The sequence below is a fragment of the Paroedura picta genome, chromosome 4 (genome assembly GCF_049243985.1).
Source record: "Paroedura picta isolate Pp20150507F chromosome 4, Ppicta_v3.0, whole genome shotgun sequence".
NCBI classification, from domain to species: domain Eukaryota; kingdom Metazoa; phylum Chordata; class Lepidosauria; order Squamata; family Gekkonidae; genus Paroedura; species Paroedura picta.
The window spans coordinates 30,788,000-30,814,250 of NC_135372.1; the positions used below are offsets into that span (position 1 = coordinate 30,788,000).

The 26,251-nt window shown below is 47.0% G+C and overlaps 1 protein-coding gene across 1 annotated transcript in view; it reads left to right on the forward strand.

Moving 5' to 3' along the window:
* The window catches only part of QSOX1 (quiescin sulfhydryl oxidase 1), a 93,783-nt gene that overhangs the window by 52,302 nt on the left and 15,230 nt on the right, over positions 1-26,251 (forward strand). Inside the window, exons 5-11 of the mRNA XM_077332220.1 lie at positions 3,213-3,303; positions 11,290-11,435; positions 16,149-16,289; positions 17,379-17,508; positions 22,728-22,844; positions 24,155-24,299; positions 25,492-25,668. Coding sequence (XP_077188335.1) covers positions 3,213-3,303; positions 11,290-11,435; positions 16,149-16,289; positions 17,379-17,508; positions 22,728-22,844; positions 24,155-24,299; positions 25,492-25,668 — 947 coding nt within the window. The remainder of the gene's footprint in view (positions 1-3,212; positions 3,304-11,289; positions 11,436-16,148; positions 16,290-17,378; positions 17,509-22,727; positions 22,845-24,154; positions 24,300-25,491; positions 25,669-26,251) is intronic.

Below are 26,251 nucleotides of genomic sequence, written 5' to 3' on the forward strand. Positions count from 1 at the left end.
AGTCGCAGCCCTGATAGTGCTGTTCTCACAGAGCAGTCCGGTCAGAGCTCTCTCAGCCCCACCTATCTCACAGGGTGTCTGTTGTGGGGAGAGGAAAGGAGGAAGATTCTAAGTCGCTTTGAGACTCCTTCGGGTAGTGAAAAATGGGGTATAAAAACCAACTTCATCTTCTTTTAGGCAAAGTTTAAGAGTAAATTGGCACATACCATAATGAAAATGGTTAACAGATTCCAAAGATATATATGAAAAAACAGCAACTTGGATTTGTTTGTATTCGCTTGAGATGGGATTATATGGGTAATATCTTGGGTTCAGTAAAGGAGTAATGAGCAGATATAGAATCAGGTGCTGACAGCAATTAGCTGAGACCTTGTCCTTCCTCTCCTTTCAAGCATAGAAGCATCTTAGGGCATCACCATCTTTGAAATGGAGCATTTTGTGTCTCCTCTGTTCCCAGACCCGAGAAAAACATATCCACTTCCCTGCATTATAGTGCATTATAACCCGCCTTATCATGAGAAGACTCCAGTCCTGGCAGTGAATTTCGGATTTGACTCATGCCGACTAATAACTGAGCATTTCATAATAATGCTATCCCGCTGACAATATGCTGTTTTGTTTGCCTCGGCCTGGGAGCCCTGCCCGAAACGTTGGTTGCTTTCTTGCGTTTTCTGCATTTGTCGCTTGTGGTTGACTTTGTTAGCGCCCAGAGCCTCCCCGTGATAAGGCGGGTTATAAATCTTTCAAACGAATAAATCAGATGCCTTGAGCAGTTGACCCCCACCCCCACCCCTGAAGCATAGATAAGATGCCCTTGCTCGGATCTTTGTCATCAGTCGAGCTGTCAATCAAGAGACTTTTTAGCCAATTACTCAAGGAAGAAGCAAATTATTGTGTGTGCTATTGAGGGCCATCTGTCTCATCAGAGCACAAGGGATGATTATCATTTGCTCTCACTATAAGGAATGTTCAGGTGGGAAGGATGATAAACAGTTGTGCATCATTTACTGAAGCATCTCTTAATTATTGGGTTTCCCGAAAATGGTTTTATAAATCTTTCGAGGACTTTCTCACTTAAGCAGATCTGTATCGGCCCTTTCAGGGGCGAATACTAGGATTTTTAAACATCACAGCGCTAACATTTAGTTACTTGAGAGAGCAGTTGGCTTTGAGAACAGTTCCAGAGGCATTAGCATGTGAATTTGAAGAAGAAGACTTGGTTCTTATATGCCGCTTTTCTCTACCCAAAGGAGGCTAAAAGCAGCTTACAATCGCCTTCCTTTTCCTTTCCCCACACCCTGTGAGGTGGGTGAGGCTGAAGAAGCCCTGGTATTACTGAAGAAGAAGAAGAGTTGGTTCTTATATGCCGCTTTTCCCTACCCGAAGGAGGCTCAAAGTGGCTTACAGTTGCCTTCCCATTCTTCTCCCCACAGCAGACACCCTGTGAGGGAGGTGAGGTTGTGAGAGCCCTGATATCACTGATTGGTCAGAACAGTTTCATCAGAGCCGTGGTGAGCCCAAGGTCACCCAGCTGGTTGCATGTGGGGGAGCGCAGAATCAAACCCAGCATGCCAGATTAGAAGTCTGTACTCCTAACCACAACACCAAACTGGCTCTCTCTTGCTTCATAAGTAAATGGGAGTCTAGTGACACTTTAAACTTGAGTAACAAAACATTATTATTATTATTATTATTATTATTATTATTATTATTCAAACAAACATTTTAAATGTTTTATTTTGGTTACTGTTTTCAGTTCTTTCACCCAGCTAATTAATTGCAGCAATTGCACCTAGTCAAAAATACAAAGGGTACAACTTTATCCTGATATTTGTGGTTGAAATCTATTTGATACTTCCCCAGCCATATCCTTAAACCTTATGTATTTGCTTGCATGGCTTTGTCTATTTAGGTTACTCTAGAGAAGGCTTTTTCAACCAGGGTCTCATTAAATCCTAGGGTTTCTTGATGGCCCAGGAAGGGTTTCCCGAAGGGGTGGAAATTAATTAAATTTTATATATATTTTAAAATCTGTTAAATATTTATCGTGATATGACCATTTATGGTCATGTAGACCTGTGCCCCACACCCAAAATGGCCAATGGTGGGCCTGGAGGGGGTGGGAAGGGGAGGGGCCCCGGGCGGGCGTATCCACAGCTCTGCTTCCCAACCTGCCTGATCACACCACTTCTAGGGTTTCTGGAAGCCTGAATAATGTTTCAGGGGTTTCTCAATAGTTGAAAAGTTGAGAAGGTTTTGGTTCTGACTTTCAAGGCTCTGCGCGGTCTGGGACCCACATACCTGAGGGACCGCCTATCGCCTTACGCTCCCCGCAGGGTTTTACGGTCTCGTGTGCCAACTTGTTGGTCATTCCCGGCCCCAGAGAACCATGCGTGGCCTCGACCAGGGCCAGGGCCTTTTCGGTCCTGGCCCCTACTTGGTGGAATGAGCTTCCAGAGGAGCTGTAGGCCCTGTGGGAGCTTGTGGCATTCCGCAGGGCCTGCAGAACAGAGCTCTTTTGCCAGGTCTATGGTTAAGGCTGGCGCAACAATGAGGAAGATTGGGCCCCCCGGTGTTAAGCGTGTTAGGGGTGAGTGATGTTAAGTGACGGCCTTATGTCAACTGAACGGTATATGTAGCATTTTGATCCCATAGATGAGAATGGGAATGTTGTTATTGGCAGAGAGCAGTGCCTGTTAAGTTTTGGAGGACCTTTATTGGTGTTTCCAACACCAGAGAATTCCACCTCCCCCTCCTCCGTTTCTTTGAAGTTTGGTAATGAGTCTGGTTGAGCTGAGACAGTCTGCCTGGACATGTATCCATTCACGAACTGCCACTGCTTGACAGTTAGTGGAAAGATTGTGCTGGTTGACAAGCCATAAACTTCAGTTCACAAATATGATAAATCCAATTAGACTATGCCAGGGGTGGGCAAACTGTGGGTCTCCAGATGTCCATGGACTACAATTACCATGACCCTTAGCCAGCATGGGCTCATGATAACTGTATTCCAGGGACATCTGGAGACCCACAGTTTGGCCACCCCTCGATTATGGGTTCACTGCAGTTCCAGTGACCAGTGAAAACTTCTGAACCATTGGGTGGAAGTCAGCCTTTGCCTGATCAGTCAACCATTGCCCAATGAGGGCCTTTTAGCCCATATATAGAACAATATTTAGCATGTGATGTGATGTTCTTTTGTGTTTTTGCAGTGCAGCAGAACTTCACAGCTTCTTCCAGTCAAACAGCGTGGCGTACTTGGCCCTGATATTCGAGAAGGATGACTCCTTTTTGGGCAGAGAGGTGACTCTTTAATTAACTGATTGATTAACTCTTTAATTAATTGATGCCTTACACTGCACCAGTATGCAATAGACCTCTATTTATGGGTAATGAGCTAGGGGGAAAAAGTACCCCCTGCCTTAAATGACACAGAGCAGATGTTTGTTGGAAAGTGATTGATAAAAATGTGGAATGCTACCCGTTAGGAACTTACGTGCAAGACTACATTACAAGGTGTTCGGGTTCCCCTCCTTGCTCTATAATAGAAGGATATCCCTTTATTCAGGCACGGAATAGGTCCCATGAGGAGTGGTGGATGCTAACACAGTACCAAAAATGTACTTGATGAATCTGGGAAATGGTTTTAGCCCAATAATTCTCAACCAGGGTTACTAATAACCCCAGGGTTCCTCCATAGCTCGGGATGGGGTTACTCCAGTTATTTTTAACTAACCTAGGGAGGAGTCAGGAGGACAGAGTGGATTTCTGCTCATCTATCCAGTCTGTTGATTTCACACACAATGAAAAAGGAAAAGGGAGGGAAGAGCTGAATCTTATGCAGTCCCCCCACTGGCTTCTCCCATTTCTCTCCTCTCAGAATTGTTTCTCAGACCCCCACCAGAAGAAAAGAGCTGGGGGAAGGCTATTGCAAGCAAAGGGATTCAGATATTCTGCCTAGGGAATCTCTCAAAGTTACAAGTGTTCTCCAAGTCACACAGATCATTTCCCCCGAGGAGAATTGCTGCTTTGCATGGTAGGCTTTATGACCGCTGAGATAAACACTTCCTTGTTTTACTCAGGCAAGGTATTGCACACGCAAAAATGAAACTAACTTCTTATTTCACAAGCACTTTAATCTACAAACACTGTAAACCTGTGACTTCCCGGGGCATGGCAGGGAGGCATGGCCAACTGGCATCACTTCAGGTCTTAAACAACCCTGTGAGGTAGGGTAGGCTTGAGAGCATTGCCTGGCCCAAGATCACTGGGAATTTGAACCTGGGAATCCTAGATCCTAGTCTCATGTTCTAATCACTATATCAGCCTTTTTTCAACTTTTTTACCATTGAGGAACTCCTGATACATTCTTCAGGCTTTGAGAAACCCCAGAAGTAGCATGATGTGCAGAATACAGTTGGGAAACATTGTTGTGTACACGCCCACCTGGGGCCCCTCCCCTTCCCACCCCTCCAGGACCATCATTGGCCATTGGGGAGGGGAGGGCGCAGGTCAACATGATCATATATGGTCATTTCTCCTGATAAATATTTAACAAAAATATATTAAAAATTAATTAAATCCTGTCTATTCAGGAAACTCTCCCAGGGCCATCCAGAAACCCCAAGGTTTCACGTAACCCTGGTTGAGACAGCCTGCACTATACTTGGTAGCGTTCAAATTATGTAAAATTATTCAAGTGTGTAAAAATATATACATACAGAATACAACCCACCTCCCCTTTTTAGAATCATAAGCACCAAATGGGTAAAAGAAGGGCGGTGGAATAGAGAGAGAGGTAACTCATGGTATTTAGGGCTCAAACGCCTATTTGGGGGTTCATTCCAGACACTCCCCATATCTAAGGGAGCAACCTGGCCTGCAGGGAATGCGCTAGTATATTGAGATGCTAATTCCTGATAGTATCTAGTTGGGATAGGAAATGGGCTACAACTGGAATGGGTAGAAGGTATGATCTGGGCTAGAGGGAGGGTAGGAAGCTTGTATGTGGGTCTTGAAACACCAGGTGGTCTTCAGTTAGGTCTCCCTAAGGGTGGTTGGCCAGATAAAGAACACTTGTGGGTACCTATTCCTATATAGGTAGCTTCATGTTGCATGGCCTTAGAACATAAGAAAAGCCGTGCTGGATCAAGCCAGTGGTCCATCTAGTCCAGCATCTTGTCTCACACATTAGCCAGCCAGTTCCTCTGGAGTGCTAACAACAGGGCATAGAAGCCAAGGTTTCCCCTAGTAAGAACCTAAGCCCTGCTGGATCAAGCCAGTGGTCCATCTAGTCCAGCATCTTGTCTCACACAGTAGCTAACCAGTTCCTCTGGAGGACCAACAACAGGGCATAAAGCCAAGGCTTCTTCTAGTAAGAACCTAAGCCCAGCCAGATCAGGCCAGTGGTCCATCTAGTCCAGCATCTTGTCTCACACATTAGCCAACCAGTTCCTCCAGAGTGCCAACATCAAGGCATAGAAGCCAAGGTAAGAACCTAAGAAGAGCCCTTCTGGATCAGGTCAGTGGCCCAGCTAGTCCAGTGTCTTGCTTCACACAATACCTAACCAGATCTTCTGGAGTGCCAACAGGGCAGAGAGGCCAAGGCTTTCTCCTGATGTCACCTCCTGGCACTGATATTGAGAGATTTACTGCCCCTGAATGTGGAGGCACCCTTAAGTCACCTTACCTGATAGCCACTGACAGGTCCGTTCACCGTGAATCTGTTAAATCCCTTTTTAAAGCTGACTATTCCTGGGGCCATCACAACAGCCTTTGGCAACAAATCCCACATTCCGATGGGCCTCTGTGTAAAGAAGTGTTTCCTTGTGTCCGTCCTGCATCTGCTGCCCATCAACATTCTGGTAACGCAGTTCCCTACCTTGAGAAGTGGGGGCAGAAACCCAAAGCATCCAAGTCACATGGGCCGTGACACCGTAGGGCAGGGATGGCCGAACTGTGGCTCTCCAGATGGCACACACATGTACAGTTTTAAAAAAACTGTATATATCTTTTTTGGCGGAGGGTGGACCAGTTTACACTGAGGCTTACTTTCCTTTTGGATAAATATTGTATTAAAATGACAGGCAAGCGTTTGAACAGGTAACTTTCCAATGTATGCTTTCTCAGGCCTGAAAGCAAAATAATGGTAATCCAAACGCCCTTAATTCAAACAACTATTTCCTAGTTGAAGAACAAACAGGTAGTGTATTCAAGGATGTAGGGAAAGCTCTGTTTATTCATAATAGCTTCTCAAATGAGAGGATAGAATAGTCTATCCTTTATTCAAACAGTACATCCCTAGATAAGCGTGGATTACAGAGGTAATGGTATCCCTTGTGCTTGTGCAAACACAAGGATGACCTTTAAGGCTATCTGTAGTCAGGGCCCAGTGTACTTGAGGGACTGGCTAACTCTCTGTGTTCCACTCAGGGCCTTGCGCTCTGTAACTGTTAATGGGCTGATGATCCCTCGTCCACGGGATGTTCGCCTGGCCTTGGCCAGGGCAAGGGCCCTTTCAGCCCATTAAACCCCAGGGTTTCATGAAGGCCTGGAGTAGACCGTATTGGCCTTGATAGACGAATGAGCTGATTTTAATATAGGGCAGCTTCATGTGTGTGATTGCAGTATGGCACCATAATGAAGGCCGGTAGTTTTAAAAAGAAAAACATTTAAAGCCCTCCAGTGGCATGGCAGGGAAAACAAGCAGGATAGATGGGGGATGAGGGAGGAAAGTGAACCCCATAATAGATGTTGTGTTGCCAGTATGAATGTCTGTGCATTTTTTGCAGTGGCAACAGAGAGAGAGTTTCCCTGCCATGTAGATACAGCTCCAATATTTAGATCCTTTTTTATCTGGGTCTTATCTGCACTGGGCTTTTTATCCTCTATCAGCTTGGATTTTTAAAAAAAGTAATCTGCACCTGATCCAATTTCTAGACGGATGTCATTCGGGTTTATTTTTCTGTCTGCAATGTCCTGGCTTCACTCTAGATTCACACCACCTTTCCCCTGGGATATCTGAGAGTGGATATAATCTGCTTAATTGGAGACAAGTGTCCTGAAAGGCCACTCTTCCATGTGCAGATATTTACCTTTTGAATTTTCTTTCCGCCCCCTTCCTAGCCCAGCAGTGCCTCTATTGTTCTCCCTGTGGCTGCCGCCTCCACTTTCCCGTTCCCCCACTTGCTCTGGCTGCAGAGCTAGACAGGAAAACAAAAATCAACAAGCTGCCTTGTGCTCTTTCTGCACTTATCCCTCCCCCCTGCTTGTAGAGCCTCCAGGGGACAAAAGGCAGGAAATAAAGCCACCTCATGCTCCTTCAATGTCAGCTGGAGCTTCACACAACCACCACTTCTCACATACACTCACTCTAGGTTCAGTTCTGGCTGTGAAGGGAGGTGACAGTAAAAGGTGCCTAGAGGCACTGGCACATGTCTGATTCCCCACTCAATCAAGCAGGGAGGAGAGTGGAGACTGACAATTGGAATGATTAAAATGATCTGGGTGAAAGATATTTTGAGTCTGGAAAAAGGAATGTTGCAGATCTGTTGCATTATCCATGCTCAGATTGATCAGGGGAGAAACGTGAGTGCAGATAGTACCCTAGATTCAGGTCCTGTTATAGTACAGACATTGATTTTGTCGCCTGCCCTGCATGAGAGCTGACCAGTAGAGAGCATCTGCATGCTGGACGTCTCTCTGTGGCTTTCAGTACCATCAGCCTCGGTATCCTTCTGGATAACCAGTACAGGTGAGGTTTGAGGAGGTAATATTAAGCAGATGAATTTTGATTCTTCCTAGAGGGCAAGCATTGGAGACTTCTAGTCAGCCTCTGTCTGTTGAAGCAGATTTCTTTTAACATATATGTGAAGCCTCTTGGAAGTTTTATCTAGAGATCTGGCGAATGCTGATGAGGCATCGAGCCCTCTCTCCTTCCCAGGAGAAGCCCGTAAATGAACTAAACCAGCCTTTCTCAACTTTTTCACCATTGAGAAACCCCTAAAACATTCTTCAAGCTTCAAGAAAACCCAGCAGTGGCATGATTGTACAGAATATGGTTGGGAGGCAGAGCTATGTACATGCCTACCCTTGGCCTCTCTCTTTCCCATCCCCTTTAGGCCCATTATTGGGTGTTTAACTAATTTTAATTTTAATTAAAAATTAGCTCCCACCCATTTGGGAAACCCTTCCAGGGCCATCAAGAAACTGCAGGGTTTCGTGAAACCCTGGTTGAGAAAGAGTGAACTAAACCAATGTTTGAAAGGATTGATTGAGGGGAAACAAACTGAAACTTAATCCAGACAAGATGGAAGTGCTGTGGGTAAAGGTGGGTAAAGGACTTAGAGCATGCCAGAAAATTATCTTTATTGGTAGCTTTGGTTGTCAGCATTAATAGATCTGAAGCACTGGAAGATCACATTAAAGGCACTGCCTTTTATATGAAGATGTTTATATCTGAAGAAGAATGATCAAAACAAGCTGAACTGTCACTACAATTCGAGACTCTAATTGGAGTTCAGAATATTAAAACTGAATCCATTGGAATAAAGAATATCTAAGCTGACAACTGTATAAAGAACTTTTCTTCAAGCTGACTTAAAAAATGTCAAACATTCTGCTTTGGATTTGAAGCTGGGGCAAAGCCTCTGTGTGGAAGCTCCCATTGTGAAATTTCTTTTGTTTGAATTTTCATAGAGAAAAGTAGTTGAGAAATATATCCTAAATAATTCAGATCTCCTTCAGCTTTCTGTATCTCTATGTTGGGGATAAATTTTTGACTGGCAGGCAAGAGCATTCATGCGGCGGCTCTAACAATACTTAAAACAGAAGTCCAGGGGGCACCTTAAAAACAATAACAATGTTTATTTATTCCAGCACAAACTTTTGTGAATAAACATTGTTCGTCTTTAGGGTGCCCTGGTCTTATGCTTTATCTTATAGAGTTGACAACATGGCCCCTCAGAAATAATGCCATGTAGCCAGGTATTGACAGTACTCTTTCAAGCAAGACTTACTATGAGTGGATATAAACATGGGAAACTCCCTGGAAAAAAAGTGATGGTAAATTAAAACAAATAGTGAAGAGAATCGCAAGCTCTTCTCTGCTTTGCTGGGCTTTAACAGACCTGGCCTCTGACTTCCAGCACTTTTCCAGTCTGGAACAATTTCAAATGAAGCATTTGATAACCAATTTTGGAGGTGGCTGCTGCTCTACCTGGTTGGTTTTATGCTTTAGTGGGTGGGTTGGGGCAGAAGATTGTTCCTTCTTGATCTGGCACACCTGCTTCGTTCCTGCTGTACCTGAGTTAGCTGTGTGTCACCCATTCTGTAATATGTACCCACACATATACTTTGTTTACTATGAGTAAGCTCATTGGAAGTCACTTGGCTTCCATTTCTGCAAAGCCAGGATATCTCTGTTTGAAGTTTCTCTTTTTTAAAGAGTAAGATCCAAGACAACATCCAATTTGGGCTGGGCACTTTGCACAAGGTGCTTTGATTGCCAATAGACCATCCCATATGAGACAGGGCCTTTTTTTGGTGTAAGCCCCTGCTTGTGTGGATATTCTGACTTCTATATGATTGCTAAAAAGCAGAGCCTTATTGGCATCTTTCAAAAGTGACAAATGTGTGGTGGCATAAGCTTTCATCGGCCAGATCCATCATATGAGGTTATGGGCCCAGGAGTTTGCTTTAGACCAGGGGTAGTCAAACTGCGGCCCTCCAGATGTCCATGGACTACAATTCCCATGAGCCCCTGCCTTTGCTGGCAGGGGCTCCTGGGAATTGTAGTCCATGGACATCTGGAGGGCCGCAGTTTGACTACCCCTGCTTTAGACAAATGTCTCCCTGTGTGAAAATGACACAGCAAAGTAGTTGTTCATGGGAAAAAATTATTGTGTTTTTTCAAAAGTTTGAGTCGGCTTGAAGTCCTAGTCCACGAATTCTCTGGTTGCCCAGAATTCTCCGGGGGCAAGACGGCTTCTACCTAGCAGTTTTCTAAACAAGAGAGTGAGGCAAGAGAAACTTCCAAGGCATTCCTAAGTAGTCACACCCTTCTAAGTGCATTGAAGCCAGTGGGCCCTTTGAAGGATGCAACTTTGCTGAGATTGCACCTAACTCTCCTCTACTTAAGGTTCTCAACAGAAGCAGCCACCAGCTTTGCCAACTCTGGGTTGGGAAATACCTAGGGACTTTGGGAGAGGAGCCAGAAGTGGGCAGGATTTAGGGCGGAGAGTGACCTCAGTAGAGTATAATGCTATGGAGTCCACCCTCCAAGTCAGCCATTTTCTCCAGGGGAATTGATCTCTTTAGTCTAGAGATGAGCTATAATTCCAGGGACTGGCATCTCAAGCAACCCCTGTAGTCAGCCCCTTCTGGCATTGCCAGAACTGCCGAGAATATCTTTGTGTGTTAAGTCTTTGGTGTTTGGTTTGGTGGTAGCTGCCTTGAAATCATTGCTGTTGTCCCAAGGCGCAAGTTGCTTCTTTGCAAAGAGAGCTACACTTGTGCTAACAGTCATGCCTCTCTTGCCATATGGAAAATCCCAGTAAATCATTTCTGTTGCAGCTCAGCTTCTTAACTGCATTAGTTTCCCCCCTCTCGTATGCATACTGTCATTGGTCTTGGGCAGGGCCAGTTTATCCATGTAGCATGTGCTATGAGCCCCACTGTTTCAGGGACCCCATGCTGTGCTTCCCCCCATCAAGGCCTTAGCCTCTGTTCTCCCCTCTTTTCCCTCTTTAAGGACACTCAGAGTGACACCCCTTTCCATTGTGTGTGTGTGTGGGGGCTTCTGTTCCCTTTTTGGCTCCTCCCACCGCAACTGTACTCTGCTTGGGCCCCACAAATCCTTAAACTGGCTCTGGTGCTACAGCAAACCCTTAAGCCACTCCTGGTCTTGGCGAGCGGGGAAGAACAAGGGGAAAATTAAAAAAAAAGAACAGGAGAGCAACAATAATCCTATCTGTAAGGGAGGAGGGAAAATAGATGCAGAAGAATCCGTCTTCCCTTAGTGCAGGCCTTCTGAGGCCAGATCCTCTCGTCTGCAGAGTTCCAATATCCAACAGAAAAAAATGTGCTGTTATCTAGAACAGCAGGGAGGGTTTCAGAAGGTTTTCGTGGTAGCTGGCCATGCCAAATAAGCTCCGGAGTGGGAAGAAGATCATTGGAAGATGGGGTTTTGGATTTAGAGGCGTGGAGGGGCAAACTTGTTGGATTGCAGCTGTGAGAAATCCCTGCACCGTTCATAACTGTAACCTATGCATGATGTGTCTCTAACCTTAGGTAACGCTGGACATGGTCCAGTTTGAGAACATCGCGGTGAGGAGAGTCCTGCAGAGCAACGAGGAGCTGGTGAAGGCATTCAACGTCACCACCATCCCTTCCGGCCTCCTGCTTTACAGCAACGGCTCTTGTGTCTCTATTCCTGTGTGAGTTCATGATATCCTACCTAGCTACTAACCCTGGGCTATTTTTCACCCAGTTGTGTCCTAGAGCAGCCATTCTAAACCGGGGGGGGGGGGGGGTATGGCACAGTTGCAGTGGCCACAGACTGAAAAATGTGAAAAAGGGAGGCCAAAGGGTTTTTGGGGGGCCCTGGTAAGTGAACCTACGAAATACCCTTTTTGTCACATATGATATCACTAATTACTAGAGCATTTGACCTTCATCAAGGGGGGAGGAGAAAAAATGTAATCCATTCTTGTATGTCTGCTTGAATTAATGCATTCAAAAAAGATATGAACACTCTTGTTCTCATGTTCTAGAAATCTGTCTTGTGTGTATATAAGACAAGATGCGTTGAGGTCCTCAGTGGGTAGATTCAGGTGTGTAACCATGTTGGTCTGAAGCAGCAGAACAAAGTTTAAGTCCAGTGGGACCTTTAAGGTCAACTAAGTTTTATTCAAGGTAGAAGCTTTCATGTGCTTGTACACTTCATCAGATACGCATGAAAGCTTGTACCGTGAATAAAATTTTGTTGGTTTTAAAGGTGCCAGTGGACTCAAATTCTGTTCTGCTCAGTGGAGTGGTGGATCCGGTAGGATCCCTTCCTGTGGTAGCTGGAGGAGGTGGCCAGTTATTAGATTCTTATATTGGCTTCCCACATGGCTCATTATCATTGTCATTGTTGTTGTTGTTGTTGTTGTTGTTATTATTATTATTATTATTATTATTATTATTATTATTATTATAGTTGGGTTTATATACCGCCGTTCGCCAAAAGATCTCATGGCGGTTCACAATAAAATATAAAATCACAGTAAGATCACATAAAACCCCATAAATACCCCATTATTATAATAAAAATATGCCATTCTGTTCTATAACTCTCCCCACTTTCCCCGCTTGTTCAGAGAGAGGTCAGACATTAATTCTGTAAGAGAGAGGAGAGAAAGACTGGCCGATGGATTATCATGTCCATGGATTGTAGTTACCACGAGCCCCTGCCAGCATGATGAAAAGTGAAGCTGTTAAACCTGCTTGACGCTTTGTTCCTTTGCATATTAACTCTGTCAACAACTGGCAGGTCTGCATCACCTCTCTCTTTCTCTGGAGGTTCCTTGCAATGGGAGAAGAAGGAAAGATGCAGCAGGGCAAGGGAGAATGGAAAGAAAGGAGGGGGGAGACCAATAATGTAAAAAACAGCTGCTGCCCACATTTTAGGAGCCACTTTGGCGTAGTGGTTAGGAGTGCGGACTTCTAATCTGGCAAGCCGGGTTCGATTTTGCACTCCCCCACATGCAGCCAGCTGGGTGACCTTGGGCTCTCCACGGCACTGATAAAACTGTTCTGACCGAGCAGTGATATCAGGGCTTTCTCAGCCTCACCCACCTCACAGGGTGTCTGTTGTGGGGAGAGGAAAGGGAAGGCGACTGTAAGCCACTTTGAGCCTCCTTCGGATAGGGAAAAGCAGCGTATAAGAACCAACTCTTCTTCTTCTTAAGGAAACCTTCCTCTTGCAGTGGGGAACTTCCATTTTATTTCTGCAAACTGCAAGTCGCCACAGTCTGTTAGCCCGTGAAGCAGAATCTTTGTTTCCCTGAACGTTTGAAGTGATTGTCATAACAGACCTTCGAAAACCAGCGATCGACCAAGCGTGGCGCTTTCATGCCCCCGGTGCCACCAGCCCTGACTCTTCGCCCAGCTGCTCCTCTCCTCCGCTTGCCTTTCCTAATTGCGAGAAAGTTCATTAGAAGCCAGACAATGGCTGCTTCGGAGAGATGGTGGCGGAGGACAATGGCACCTGTGCTGGCCCACCCCCACCGCCACCCCCGGGTGGTTTCCTGCAGCTGAATGGCACAAGAAAGAGCAGCCAGATGGTGTCTCTCTCTCTCTGCCTTCTCCTCCCCCAGCCCTTCCTTCCAGAGTCTTAGCAGATGATTGATGCCCACCTGGCCGTGTAGCGCTTGTGTGGCTGGCAAAAGGGCCCATTGGCAGGGTACTTTCCTTAGGGAAGGGGGCTCAAGGAGGTCCTGGCCCTGTTTGCTCCTGTCCAGAAAGGTCGGGTACCCCCTATGCTCCCGGGGGCAGCTGAGTGTCACCAATCAATGTGAATGGAATTTGCAGACTCTCCTTCTATCGTCTAAGGCGACGGGCAAACAAGCCACCCCGAAGGGGCGTCGTGCCTCTGTGCTGATGCCAGCGTCGCCCAACAGGAGCGCCGCCGTTTCCCCCTCGCCACCCAGGTCGGCGGAGGAGCAAATTGCCTGCGATGATGCCAGTCCCCTCGCCATCTGCCCGTGAAAGCAGCGAGATGAGAAGAGCAGCGTGTCGGCTGGCTGCACCCGGCTCAGTCGCCCTTGGGGGCTTTGGGGGAGGGGGGGGCTTGGATGCCAGCCGCATGGTTTCTTGTGGTAGCTGGCTGCTTTTGTTGGGTTTTTGCACTGCCTTGGGGTTGCGGGCCGAAGTCCCCTTCTTCTGTCATAGTAATCAAAGTCTCCTGCCAGTATCTTGCACCGTTTTGTTCTTGAGGGTGTAATGATGGGTGGGTGCGGCTTTCGGGACGTTGCCCTTGAGATTTCTAAGTCTAGGTGGAGGTTGGATGCAAAGCAAAGCAGGGAAAATAACGCAGAGTTTTGGTGGAAGCAGTGGAGCAGGAAAAGCGGCCCCTGAACCAACCTGGCCAGTTGATTCCTTTTCTTTCTTTCTTTCTTTCTTTCTTTCTTTCTTTCTTTCTTTCTTTCTTTCTTTCTTTCTTTCTTTCTTTCTTTCTTTCTTTCTTTCTTTCTTTCTTTCTTTCTTTCTTTCTTTCTTTCTTTCTTTCTTTCTTTCTTCCTTCCTTCCTTCCTTCCTTTCTTTCTTTCTTTCTTTCTTTCTTTCTTTCTTTCTTTCTTTCTTTCTTTCTTTCTTTCTTCCTTCCTTCCTTCCTTCCTTCCTTCCTTCCTTCCTTCCTTCCTTCCTTCCTTCCTTCCTTCCTTCCTTCCTTCCTTCCTTCCTTCCTTCCTTTTTGACCAGCTGATTAATTTTAGATATGTATACTCCTTTCCCCGAAACAGCTTACAGCACGTTCTTCTACCCCAGTGGTTTTCAACCAGGGGGGTTGAATGACCCTTTTACAGGGATCGCAGCAGGACAAGCAGCTTGGCCGGTGGGGGGTGGGGTGCCATCCACACAACAGTCTTGTGGGGTAGATCGAGGTAGAGCGTTTGTCTGTTTGGAGCAGTGGAAGAGAGCGAGATTGGCATCGTGGGACAAGAGGCAGAACTGAACTGAGAAACCCCGGGGGGGAAAAAAACAATTTATATACAATCATGAACAAATGGATCTTCACGCCATTGGTCAGTTTCGGTTTAATTTCTGGGAAAGAACACTTGCATCATTTTATGGTTGGGGGTCACCCCAACAGGAGGAACTGTATTAAAGGGAGCATTAGGAAGGTTGAGAACCACTGATCTACCCCGTTTCTATCCTCACAAGAACTCTGCGAGGTAGGTTTAGGCTGAGAGTGTGCGCAATCTCACCAAGCAAGTTTCCTTGCCAGAGGGGAAAGTCTAACCTGGGTCACGTGGACACTCCAGCTGTGACACCATGCTGGCAGTGATATCCCTTGCCTCTTAAGCAGCTCTGGTGTAGTGGTCAAAGAACAGTGGACTCCAGTCTGGAGAACCAGGTTTAATTCCCCGCTCTTCCTCATACAGCTGGGCTAGTCACAGTTGGACTAGTCACCTTGGGCTAGTCACAGTTCTCATAGAGGTGTTCTCTTAGAGCTCTCTCAGCCCCACCAACCTCATGGAATGTCTGTTGCGGGGAGAGGAAGGGAAAGGTGTTTGTAAGCCCCTTTGAGACTCCATTGGCTAGTGAGAAATCCGGCTCGTCTTCTGCAGCCAGCTGGGTGACCAAAGGCCAGTTGCTTTTCTCTTAGAGCTGTTCTTGCAGAGCAGTTCTCTTAGAACTCTCTCGGCCCCACCTACCTTACAGGGGAGGAAGGGGAAAGTTTGTAAGCTGCTTTGGGACGCCTTCGGGTGGTGAAAAGCATGGTATAAAAAAACAGCTCTTCCTCTTCTTCTTGTGACCTGCAGTTTGCTTTTCTCTGGTAACTGTATAGGCTAAGTCCACCCATGGCTTGTGTCATAAGCACCCCATTTGTGAAGGAGGAATAAAGACCATGGTTATTTGCCTTCCAAAGGCTATACGTTCTTTAAGCCCAAGGAGTTTTCCTTGTCTTGTGCCAGAAAGGGAGGGAGGGAGGGAGGGAGGGGAGACCACATGGCTGTGCACGAAACAATTCCAGCTTCTGCCCGCAAAATGAATTATGCAGCAAGGCAGTAACAGCATGCAAATGACTCGCTTTACATGAATCTGTTTAGGTTTTCTCTGTTGTCCTCCCATCCCCCCCCCTGCCAACTTTCTTCTGAGGACCGGGTTTTGAGCTTTGGGATAGTTTAGAAAGTTTTGGCAAATGGTCCTGTGTACAAAAGAGAGGCATAAATGAATGAGTATCACAACACAACGCTCAGATTATCCAGGAGCTGGGAGTCGAAAGGCACCTCTTTCTTCTGACCCGTGAGATTTGTGGAGCGGACTTCATGTATGCTTAAAAATGTATGCTTAAAAATAAAATGATTTCTCTTGGTCACATTTGTATCTTTTGGAAACTGCTTAATGTAAGACAAATCGCTCCTCATATTTCCCTTTCTGCGCAGGCCTGGCGATTCGAGAGCCCTTTACACAAGCTACCTGCGGAGATTACCTGGTGTCATCCGAGTAAACACCTTCATTCCCACCGTGCAGCCGACTGAAGAACCGAAGACCACCACCCCCGCGTTCTGGAAGGTGGCGGACAGGTGAGAACCGCCTTCTCTGTTCTCCTTTCATCAGAAAAGCGGCATATAAGAACCAACTCTTATTCCTCTTCTTCAGTAATATCAGGGCTCTCTCAGCCTCACCTCCCCCAGAGGGTGTCTGTTGTGGGGAGAGGAAAGGGAAGGTGAATGTAAGTCCCTTTGAGACTCCTTTGGGTAGAGAAAAGCAGCATACCAACTCTTTTTGTTCTTCAACAAACGCATGACGACTGACCGGTAGAAGAGCTGGGATTGTGTTGCCAAGGATTAACCCATTGGATGGCAGAGGTTGAATGGGAGGTTCAAATGAAAGATGTATGGTGGATAGGAGGCACTTAGCAAACGGGGAGGAGACACAGCTCTTAAGTTCAGTGCCCAACAACTCCACATAAGAAGGATCAGGTGGCAGCTGCAGGGAAGACCTGGACCAAGGGCTCAGGAGAGCTGCTGCCAAAGCCAGCGTGTTTAAAAAGCGGCACACTCTAATCTGGTGAACCGGGTATGATTCCCCACTCCTCCTCCACATGCAGCCATCTGGGTGCTCTTCTTCTTCTTCTTCTTCTTCTTCTTCTTCTTCTTCTTCTTCTTCTTCTTCTTCTTCTTCTTCTTCTTCTTCTTCTTCTTCTTCTTCTTCTTCTTCTTCTCCTTCTTCTCCTCCTTCTCCTTCTCCTCCTCCTCCTCCTTCTTCCTTCCTATGCGAGATTAAATCATTACAGCTGGACTCTCCAAGATGGTGCCTGCTGACCCCTTTGCTGCTGTTTTTCAAAAGTGGGATTGGCCTAGCAAAGTTTCTTATTAACCATCGGAAGTATGTTTGGGTCTGCAAATGGTTTAAAACATTGCTGCAGCCCCAGCTCCCACCGCTGCACATGGATCTTCACTGCGTGAGGGAAGTGAAGCCACAGCAGCCATTTTGTGGCTGGCTCCGCCTCTTTTGGCCGCCATTTTCAGCCGCCTGGGCCCACCACACCGATTTTGAATTCCAAAGGAGTCTGTAAGCTCAAGAACTTTGGGGGCCCCTGTTTGCTGGTGTTTACCGAGCTTTCTCTCTCCCTCCCCTTTCTCCACACATTGACCGCTTTTCTGCCACAGGAAAAAGTTGTACATGGCTGACCTGGAGTCCGCGATCCTGTACACCCTGAGAGTGGAGGCGGCGCGATTCCTCTTCCTCGACCAAGAGCGCCTGTCTGTGCTGAAGCAATATGTGGCTGTCCTGATCAAGGTGAATTTTGGGAACTATTTAGCCATGGGGAACCTTCTCTGCCTGATACAGTCCCACCATGTCTTCCTTCCTTGCTTGGGCACCAGCTTGGTGTCGTGGTGGTGAGCAGTGGCCCCTGATCTGGAGAACTGGGTTTGATTCCCCACTCTTCCTTCACCAGGGTGTCCGTCATGGGGAGAGGAAGAGAAAGGTGTTTGTGAGTTGCTTTGAGACACGCGAGGCCTGCTGGGTGACCTTGGGTCAGTCACAGTTCTCTCAGAGCTCTCTCTGCCCTCACCTGCCTGACAGGGTATCTGTAGTGAGGAGAGGAAGGGTAGACATCTTGAGACTCAAGGAGCCATCTTGAGACCCCTTTGGGTAATAAGAAGCCAGGTGCAAAAACAACAGCTCCTCCTCCTCTTCTCTTTCTCCTTCTCAGTAAAAAGTAGGGCGCAGAAATACAGCTCTTCTTCTCATCCGTCATAGCTTTGACCAGCACAGCTGGCTTACAGCTGTTGTGACTTAGGACAGCTTCAGAGTACAAGTATGGGGAGGGAGTACAAGCAGGGATAGAAACCGAACAGGTTTGCTTTTGTGGGAACGGGCTCTGTGTCTCTGAACTCAGCCATGCTGCAAAGATCTAACCAGGCAGTACACTGGGAGATCTGAGTTCATGGGATGAGCTTTTCTCAGAAGCTGTGCAGGGCACCCTGATTCAGACTGGGCCTTGGCCCAGGGGAGCAGAGGTGAACATCCCCCCCTTAAACCTGAGAGCAGAACATTGTTGTGTCACGCTCAATTAATTTGCTTGTAGGGCACTGTTTCCGCCTGGTATCCTGGACACTGTCCGAGAGCAGCTCTTAGTATCTCAGGCCAGAAATTAGATACGCTCAGTAGTACCAACTCGTAAGTATGAGTTTGAGTTCAGTTTGTGGCATATAGCCCGTGGCCATTGCAAGCCTGACCATAGGCAAGTACGAGTTCAGTTTGCTGTATTTATTTATTTATTTGGATATTTATACCGCCCTTCCATACGGCGGTATAAGAAAGTTCAAGTATGAGTTCTGTTTGTTGTATATAGCCCGTGGCCGTTGAAAGCCTGGTAATAAGCCACTTCAAAATTATACAGGCTACATACATAGAAACCATTTATGCAGAATAACTATGCCTGGACAAGTCACATCAAACTATGTTTCACGAATCTCTCCCTGATTTTTCTTGCAGCTAAAGCAAATAAGGCAACTTTATAAGTAATATATGGGGGGGTCTACATCTGACAACAACATGCATCATCATATTTCATATTTCAACATGCATAGTATTTCATCCTCTGTATGTCCATGACACATATCAAGCACCTCTCCCCAAAATTTGGATCCTGGTCCTAGACAGAGAGGACAATGAATTAGATCTTCTACAGCTGGTTCCCCATCGACACAAATCCTTAAATCTACATGTATCCAGGCATATCTACCTTTCAGATAGGCAGTGGGCACAGTCTGGAAAGGCAGTGCAGTAAAAGCCATCCTAATCTTAAAACTATTGACGTTACTTAGGTGTGCTGCACAATCATAATCTGTTTTATTTTCTCAATACCACGGTGTGTATGTTTCCCTCGTTCTTTGCAATTCAAAAGAGAAAAGGGGGAGTGTTTTTTGGGTTGCTAGCTCTGTTCCGCTGAACATCTTCAGAAGAAAATGGGAGAACAAGGAGGAAGAGCACTGCTCATGTGACTGTCCCACATGCACACAGGTACAGTGTGCAAGCAGTGCAGTGCATGACATTTGTTTGGAAAGAGCATGCGCATTAAATAATTATGCTCCATTTCAAAATAGATCATACTTTATGTATCCCCCCTGGGCAGCACTGTTGAGATGTTTCTCACTCTCTGTGCCTTTGTACACAGGTAGAACTGCCAACAGAGACTACGTCATCCGTTGTGGATTAGAGTTCATACTTAACTTCCCAATAAATAGCCTTAAGATTCCTATTGGCATTGTGGGTGTTTGTAGGCAGCACTGCTTTTCTGGGAAAATCCCAAGCGGTTTGGGAAATACCATTTTGTGCCAGATTCAAGTAGGTGGCCGTGTTGGTCTGAAGCAGTGTTACAAAGTTTGAGCCCAGTGCATCTTGAAGACCAAAAATTTTTTATTCTAGATGTAAAGCTTCCGTATGCGCATCACACTTTGTCAGACACAATGAAATGGCAATTACAAGTTTGCATATCGAGCTTCATTATGCTGTGTACTAATGTACAGATCACCCATATATGTGGACTTGTAATCTCTATTTCAATGTGTCTCAGGAAGTGTGTTGTGCACAACAAAGCTTGCACCTTGAATCTAATTTCCTTGGCCTTCAAGGTGCCCCTGGATTCACGTTTCATGCCAGCTTGAAGTTGTGCTGCTGGCTTTTGACCACTAGGTGGCAGCATGCTCTCAGTCTCCAAGTGTGGAATGCAAAAGAGACCTCTGGGTATAGCAGCCATTGGATCTCTGTCTCTGTTTCTCTCTCTCTCACACACACACATTTTGTTTATTTATACCAAGGTGGCCAAACTGGCTTTCCAGATGTCCGTGGACTACAATTCAGCATGTGCTGGCAGGGGCTTATGGGAACTGTAGTCCACGGACATCTAGAAAGCCACAGTTCGGCCACCCTGATTTATACCTTGCTTTTCTCTCTCATGGGGACCCAAAGCAGCTAATGACGTTAGTGTCCCCTCCTCCCGTTGATCCTCGCAACAATCACCCTGCCAGGTAGGCTGACGAGAGGGAGAGCGAGAGAGAGTGGCCAGGGAGTTTCATGGTAGAATGGAGGGATATTGAACTTGGGTCTCCAGTACCTGGTTGGAGGCCCCCAATAATAATAATAGCAATTTTTTTCGTACCCCACTTTTTACTATCCAAAGGAGTCTCAAAGCGGCTTACAGTTGCCTTCGCATCCTTTCCCCAAAACAGACATCCTATGAGGGTAGTGAGGCTGAGAGAGCTCTGGGAGAACTCTGACTGGCCCAAGGTCACCCAGAAGGCCTCAAGAGACACAAAACAGCTTACAATCATCTTCCTTTCCTCTCCACGCAAAAGACACCCTGCAAGGTGGGCGGGGCTGAGAGAGCTCTGGGAGAACTGTGACTGGCCCAGGGTCACCGCGCTGGCTGCATGCGGAGGAGGCATGGGGAATCAAACCTTAATTCTCCAGATTAGAGGCCGTTTTTCTTCACCACCACATCAAGCTGGCTCGAATAACCACCGCACTACACTGATTGTCTTGGGCTGCCCCCTCTTTTGGGAAAGGGACAGAGAGAACAGAATCCCTTTCCCTAACGGAAAACCCGGTACGGGAAGTCAGGGGCCTCCCCTCCTGTTGAGAACTGCTTGCGCTTGCTAATTGGGTAGCATAGCAGGTGCATCCATCAATAACAAAGGGCTCTTAAACCTCTTTTCCTTTTATCCGTCCCCCCCCTCCAATCAATTCTCCTGGTTTCTTCCCCTCCTGTCCCGACTCCCTTCGGCTTTCCCCCTCCCTAGCTCAGCCTGTCATTTTCTCACTTTGCCTGTCTCTCTTCCTGGGCTGTGTATTTCTCCTCCTCCTCTGTGAGTCGCTCTTCACCCCCCCCTGCTTCCCCGGAGTGCTTGTGGTTTTAAAGTGCTGATGCTAATCAGATTTGAGTTGACTTATTGTCAAAGTAGCTTTACGTGTTCCTTGGAGACTATTTTGGAGTTACGAGCAAGATTTGGATCTTGGCTGTTGGCCCGCAGGGACCTGCTTGTTTTGCTACGGCAGCATCTTGAATACAAATGGGAGGAGGGATAAGGGGGGGGGGGAGGATCTCCCGATATTAGCACACAGCCGCCAAGATGGATTCGGACAGGAATGCCACACACAGCCCGTTGCAAAAGCAGTGGATGGCTAACTAGGAGGAGGCAGGAAGCTTGTGCAAATCCTCCGGGCTTTTCTGGAACCCGGGGTTGAGTTTTGACCCAGCAGGAGAAGTGGCAGACAGGGAAGAGGACTAAAAAGAAGATGAAGAAGGGGAGCTGGTTTTTATACCCTGCTTTTCCCAACCTGAAAGAGTCCCAAAGTAGCTTACAAACACTTTTCCCTTTCTCTCACAATGACAAACACCCTGTGAGGTAGGTGGGGCTGAGAGAGCTCAGAGAGAACTGTGACTGTGGAGGAGCAGGGCTGCTCACTTCCACTTTTTAAAGAATGTTCGGCTTTCACACCTAGGAGGAAATCTGGAAGGTGTATGGGCCTATTTCAGTGGAACAGAGAGCCAGCTTGGTGTTGTGATTAAGGTCAGTGGCCTCTGATTTGGAGAACTGGGTTTGATTCCTACTCTTCCTCCACATGCAGCCAGTTGGGTGACCTTGGGCCAGTTACAGATCTCTCAGAGCTGTATTAGCCTCACCGGGTGTCTGTTGTGGGGAGAGGAAGTGTTTGATTGCCCACTCTAACATATGCAGCCAATTGGATGACCTTGAGCTAGTCAGAGACCTGTCAGAGCTGTTTTCACATAGCAGTTCTGTCAGACCTCTTTCAGTATCACCTCCCTCACAGGGTGTCTGTTGTGGGGAGAGAAAGGGGAGGCTGGTTGTAAGCTGCTTTGAAACTCCCTTGGGTGGTGAAAAATGCAATATAAAAATCAAACACTTCTGATGTAGCCATCTGGGTGACCCTGGATTAGTCACAGTCATGATGGTGCTCTCACAGAATAGTTCTGTCAGAGCTCTTTCAGCCCCAGCTATCTCAGAGGAGACGAAGGGATTGTGAGCCGCTTTGAGGCTCCTTCAGATAGTGAAAAGCAGAGTATAATAACCAACTCTTCTTCCTCTTCATATTCTCGTATCCCCACCTGTGGGCAGAGGGACTTTTGATGATTTCAAGGTTTGAGTTAAAAAAAAAAAAAACAATTTCTCAGGGATCTCATTTCTCTACAGACTAGATTACTGCGAGTTCAGTCTCTAGAGCAGAATTCTGTCAGTAGTCCATTCTGCGGAAATGTCTCTGTTCATACGCCACTTTCCTAATCAGCAAGAACCCAAACTGACTTTCCGTCTTTCTCCCCTCTTCTGTGTTACCCTCCCAACAACAACCCTCTCAGGTAGGCCAGGCTGAGACAGATTGCAACCAGTCTGAGGCTACCGAGAGAGCTTTCACGGCAGAGCAGGGACTGGATTCTTGGGTCTCCCTCACCGGCCCTCATGGCTAATCTTCTTGCTTTGGTTCTCTGCCAGTATTTCCCCGGCCGCCTCATTGTCATGAACTACCTTCGCAACCTGGACCACTGGCTGGGGCCGAGGACCAACGTGACGCAGAGTGAATGGGAAGAAGCGCTGAGGAACAAAAGAGAGGTACCCAAGCAAACAAGCAACTGTCTCCCACCCTAAAAGCTCGCATCACTTCCTTCCATTTTTCCAGTTCTGTTAGTTTTCCGTTTCCAGGGAACTTTCTTATCCCGGTTAGTGTGCCAAAGAAAGGCCTGAAGATCTACCATGGAATGCCCCTGTGCAGTAGGAAGGATTGTGGAAGTAAATTCAGGGATGGACTGTTAGTTATTGCAGGGATTCAGGTCCAGAGTTGCCAACTCTGGGTTGGGAAAGGCTGGAGATGTTGGTGGTGGGATGGGGAGTGGGTGGGATTTGGGGCAGGGAGGGACTTCAGTGGAGTGTATTGCTAGGGAGTGCCCCTAGAAGCTTTCCCTGTTAGTTAAGGAGGCAGGCCTCCCCTTGTTTGGGGGCCATTGTGAGAGCATATAGACAGCTTTTTCAGATAGGATGGCCAGCTCTGGGTTGGGAAAGACCTGGAGGCTTTGCGGGTGGAGCCAGGAGTGGGTGAGATTTGGGGCTGGGAGGGACCTCAGTGTAGTAGAACCCTAGGGAGTCCCCCCTCCAAAGCAGCCATTTTCTCCAGGGGAACCGATCTCTTTAGTCTGGAGATGACCTGTAATTCCGGAGGTTCTCCAGGTCCCACCTGGAGACTGGCATCCCTATATCAGGTCTGGTGGGTCTCGATATTTTCTCATGTGGATTGAGAACAGCTATAGCATAGCCCCAGAGATTTTCATAGAATCATAGAATTGGAAGGGACCTCCTGGGTCATCTAGTCCAACCCCCTGCACTATGCAGGACACCCACAACCCTATTGCTCATCCACTGTAACCTGCCACCCCCTTGAACCTTCACAGAATCAGCCTCTCCGTCAGATGGCTAACTAGCCTCTGCTTAAACATTTCAAAAAGATGGAGAACCCACCACCTCCCGAGGAAGCCTGTTCCCCTGAGAAACCGCTCTAACTGTCAGGAACTTCTTCCGGATGTTTAGATGGAATTTCTTTTGCATTAATTTCATCCCATTCGTTCTGGTCCGTCATAGAATCATAGAATCACAGAATCATAGAGTTGGAAGGGGCCATACAGGCCATGCAGTTGCTGGCAGGGGCTCATGGGAATTGTAGTCCATGGACATCTGGAGGGCCGCAGTTTGACTACCCCTGCTATAGGCTGTTAAATGACTATTAATGGATATTCAGCCCCATTTGTTCTGCCTTTCCCCTAACCCTCAGTTTTGGAACCCAACTGAGAAAACTGCCTGAAATGTCTTTAAGGCCTTTTGCTCTGCAACCCCAGTGTACCAGGACGGCTTTTCTCTGCCCTGTTTTTCAGCGTCCTTATGCCAGGCTGCCAGAGTCCCCGAACTGGGTGGGTTGTCAAGGAAGCAAACAACAGTACCGAGGATTTCCATGCTCGCTCTGGACTCTCTTCCACCTGCTCACGGTCCAGGAGGCCGTGCAGAGCCCCAGGCTATTCTGTAAGTAAAACACCTTTTTGACTATATTTTGGCAGGTGGCCAAGCTGTGGCTCTCCACATATTCGTGGACTACAATTCCCATGAGCCCCTGCCAGCAGGGACCTAGTGGAACAGCTCCATCTTGCAGACCCGGCCGAACTGGTTAAGGTTCCACAGGGCCCTGATCTCTTTCGGCAGAGCGTCCCATGAGACTGGGGCAGAGCACTCAGCATGAGAGCTTTTGAAGGATGCACATTTCCCCAAATTCAGCTATGTCCGTATGCATATAAACATGTGTGATTGTGTGTGTGCTTTAAGAGGATACAGTCTAATGGTCATAAGGTTTAAACAAAGCTTTAATGTAATATATAATTGAAATAATAATAATTTGATTTATTACCCGCCACTCCCAGCAAGCTGCCTTGCGGTGGGTTACCACAATAAACCCTCACAATAAAATGTCAAACCATTCCTTTTTTAAAAACCATTCTACTTTAGATTCGATGACATTTTAAATCCTCCAGCCACCCCCTATCTGTTCAACAAGTCCCCCATCAGGGGTATGAGGTGTAATTAGAGGAAATATAGAATAAATATGTTTTAAAAATCCGTTTTAAACCAAATGTGTTTCGGCCGCTTTTGGTTTGTCAGGGTTGAAGTCCCTACCCCCCCCCCTTTTGTAGTAAGGTGCTCAGTGGAAGCACGGGTGCAAAAGCCCTTCCCTCCAAAGCAGTTTTGCAGAGGGAATGGTGCTTTAGAGCAGTGGTCCCCAACCTTTTTATCACCAGGGACCACTCAACGCCGGGGACCACTCACTGGGGACCACTCAACGCCTTTTACTGAGGCCCGGTGGGGGGGGGTAGTTTACTCCTCTACTCTCAACCACTGCCCTAGCGCTCTCTGGTCGCTGTGGTAATGTTTAAACATCCCTTCAAAATAAGATACAGACACGCCACAACAATGAAGTGTGTTGTAAAGGGCTGGGGGGGATGAAGTAAAGGGCCAGGAGGGGGGGAGAAGGTGTCCTTCGGGGCCCACCTCCAATTAGTCGAAGGACCACATGTGGTCCGCGGCCCACAGGTTGGGGATCGCTACTTTAGAGAAGAAAACGGAGTCCGGATTCACTCCGAATGAGATAAAAATTGATATTTCCCCTCCTCGGTCAATTCCTCCCTGATGAACCAGGCTTGTCTCTTTCTGGTTTTGCCTCCAGCACCCTCAGAAGTCCTGCCGACGATGAGAGGGTACATCCATTACTTCTTTGGCTGCCGGGAGTGCGCGGAGCACTTTGAAGGGATGGCTGCCGAATCCATGCACCGGATAAAGAACAAAGACAGTGCGGTTCTCTGGCTGTGGTCGAGGCACAACCGAGTCAATGCTCGTTTGTCAGGTAAGGGCCTTGTGCACTGCTGCCACGTCTCACCGTGAGAGATCACTGGCCATTGTCCGGAATCGACAACCACTGTTTTTATTTTGTGCGCTTTTGAAAGAATTCGGGTGAGGTAGCCTTCTGGAAGGTTAGACCCTGCCTGTATGTGACCTTGATTTGGGATCCCCAATCTTGTCGGGCCTGGGAGCACTTTTGGAATTTTGAGAACAAGCAGCAGCCGACACCACAAAATGGCCTCCGTGGAGAGATGGTCAGAAAATGGCCGCTGCGGTATACTAGGGCCAGGCTCAACACACTGGGAGGCTGAAAGTCACTCATCCTACTAAGTTAAGGTGACCAGATTTTGACATTGGTAAATGTTAAACATTGACCGGGGGGCTTCTTGATTAAAAATTTGGTCTATATGGATCAACAAAAAGTTGTATAGAACGCAAAGAATGCAAAAATTGTATTGTAATATATATATTTTTAGTATCATCATAAGTACAATTTGCCAGGTATCCCCAGATGTCCCTCCAAAAGTGGGACAATCTGGTCACGTTACACTAAGTCAGTCATTTCTGACTTTTCCTGGAAGCCAGGA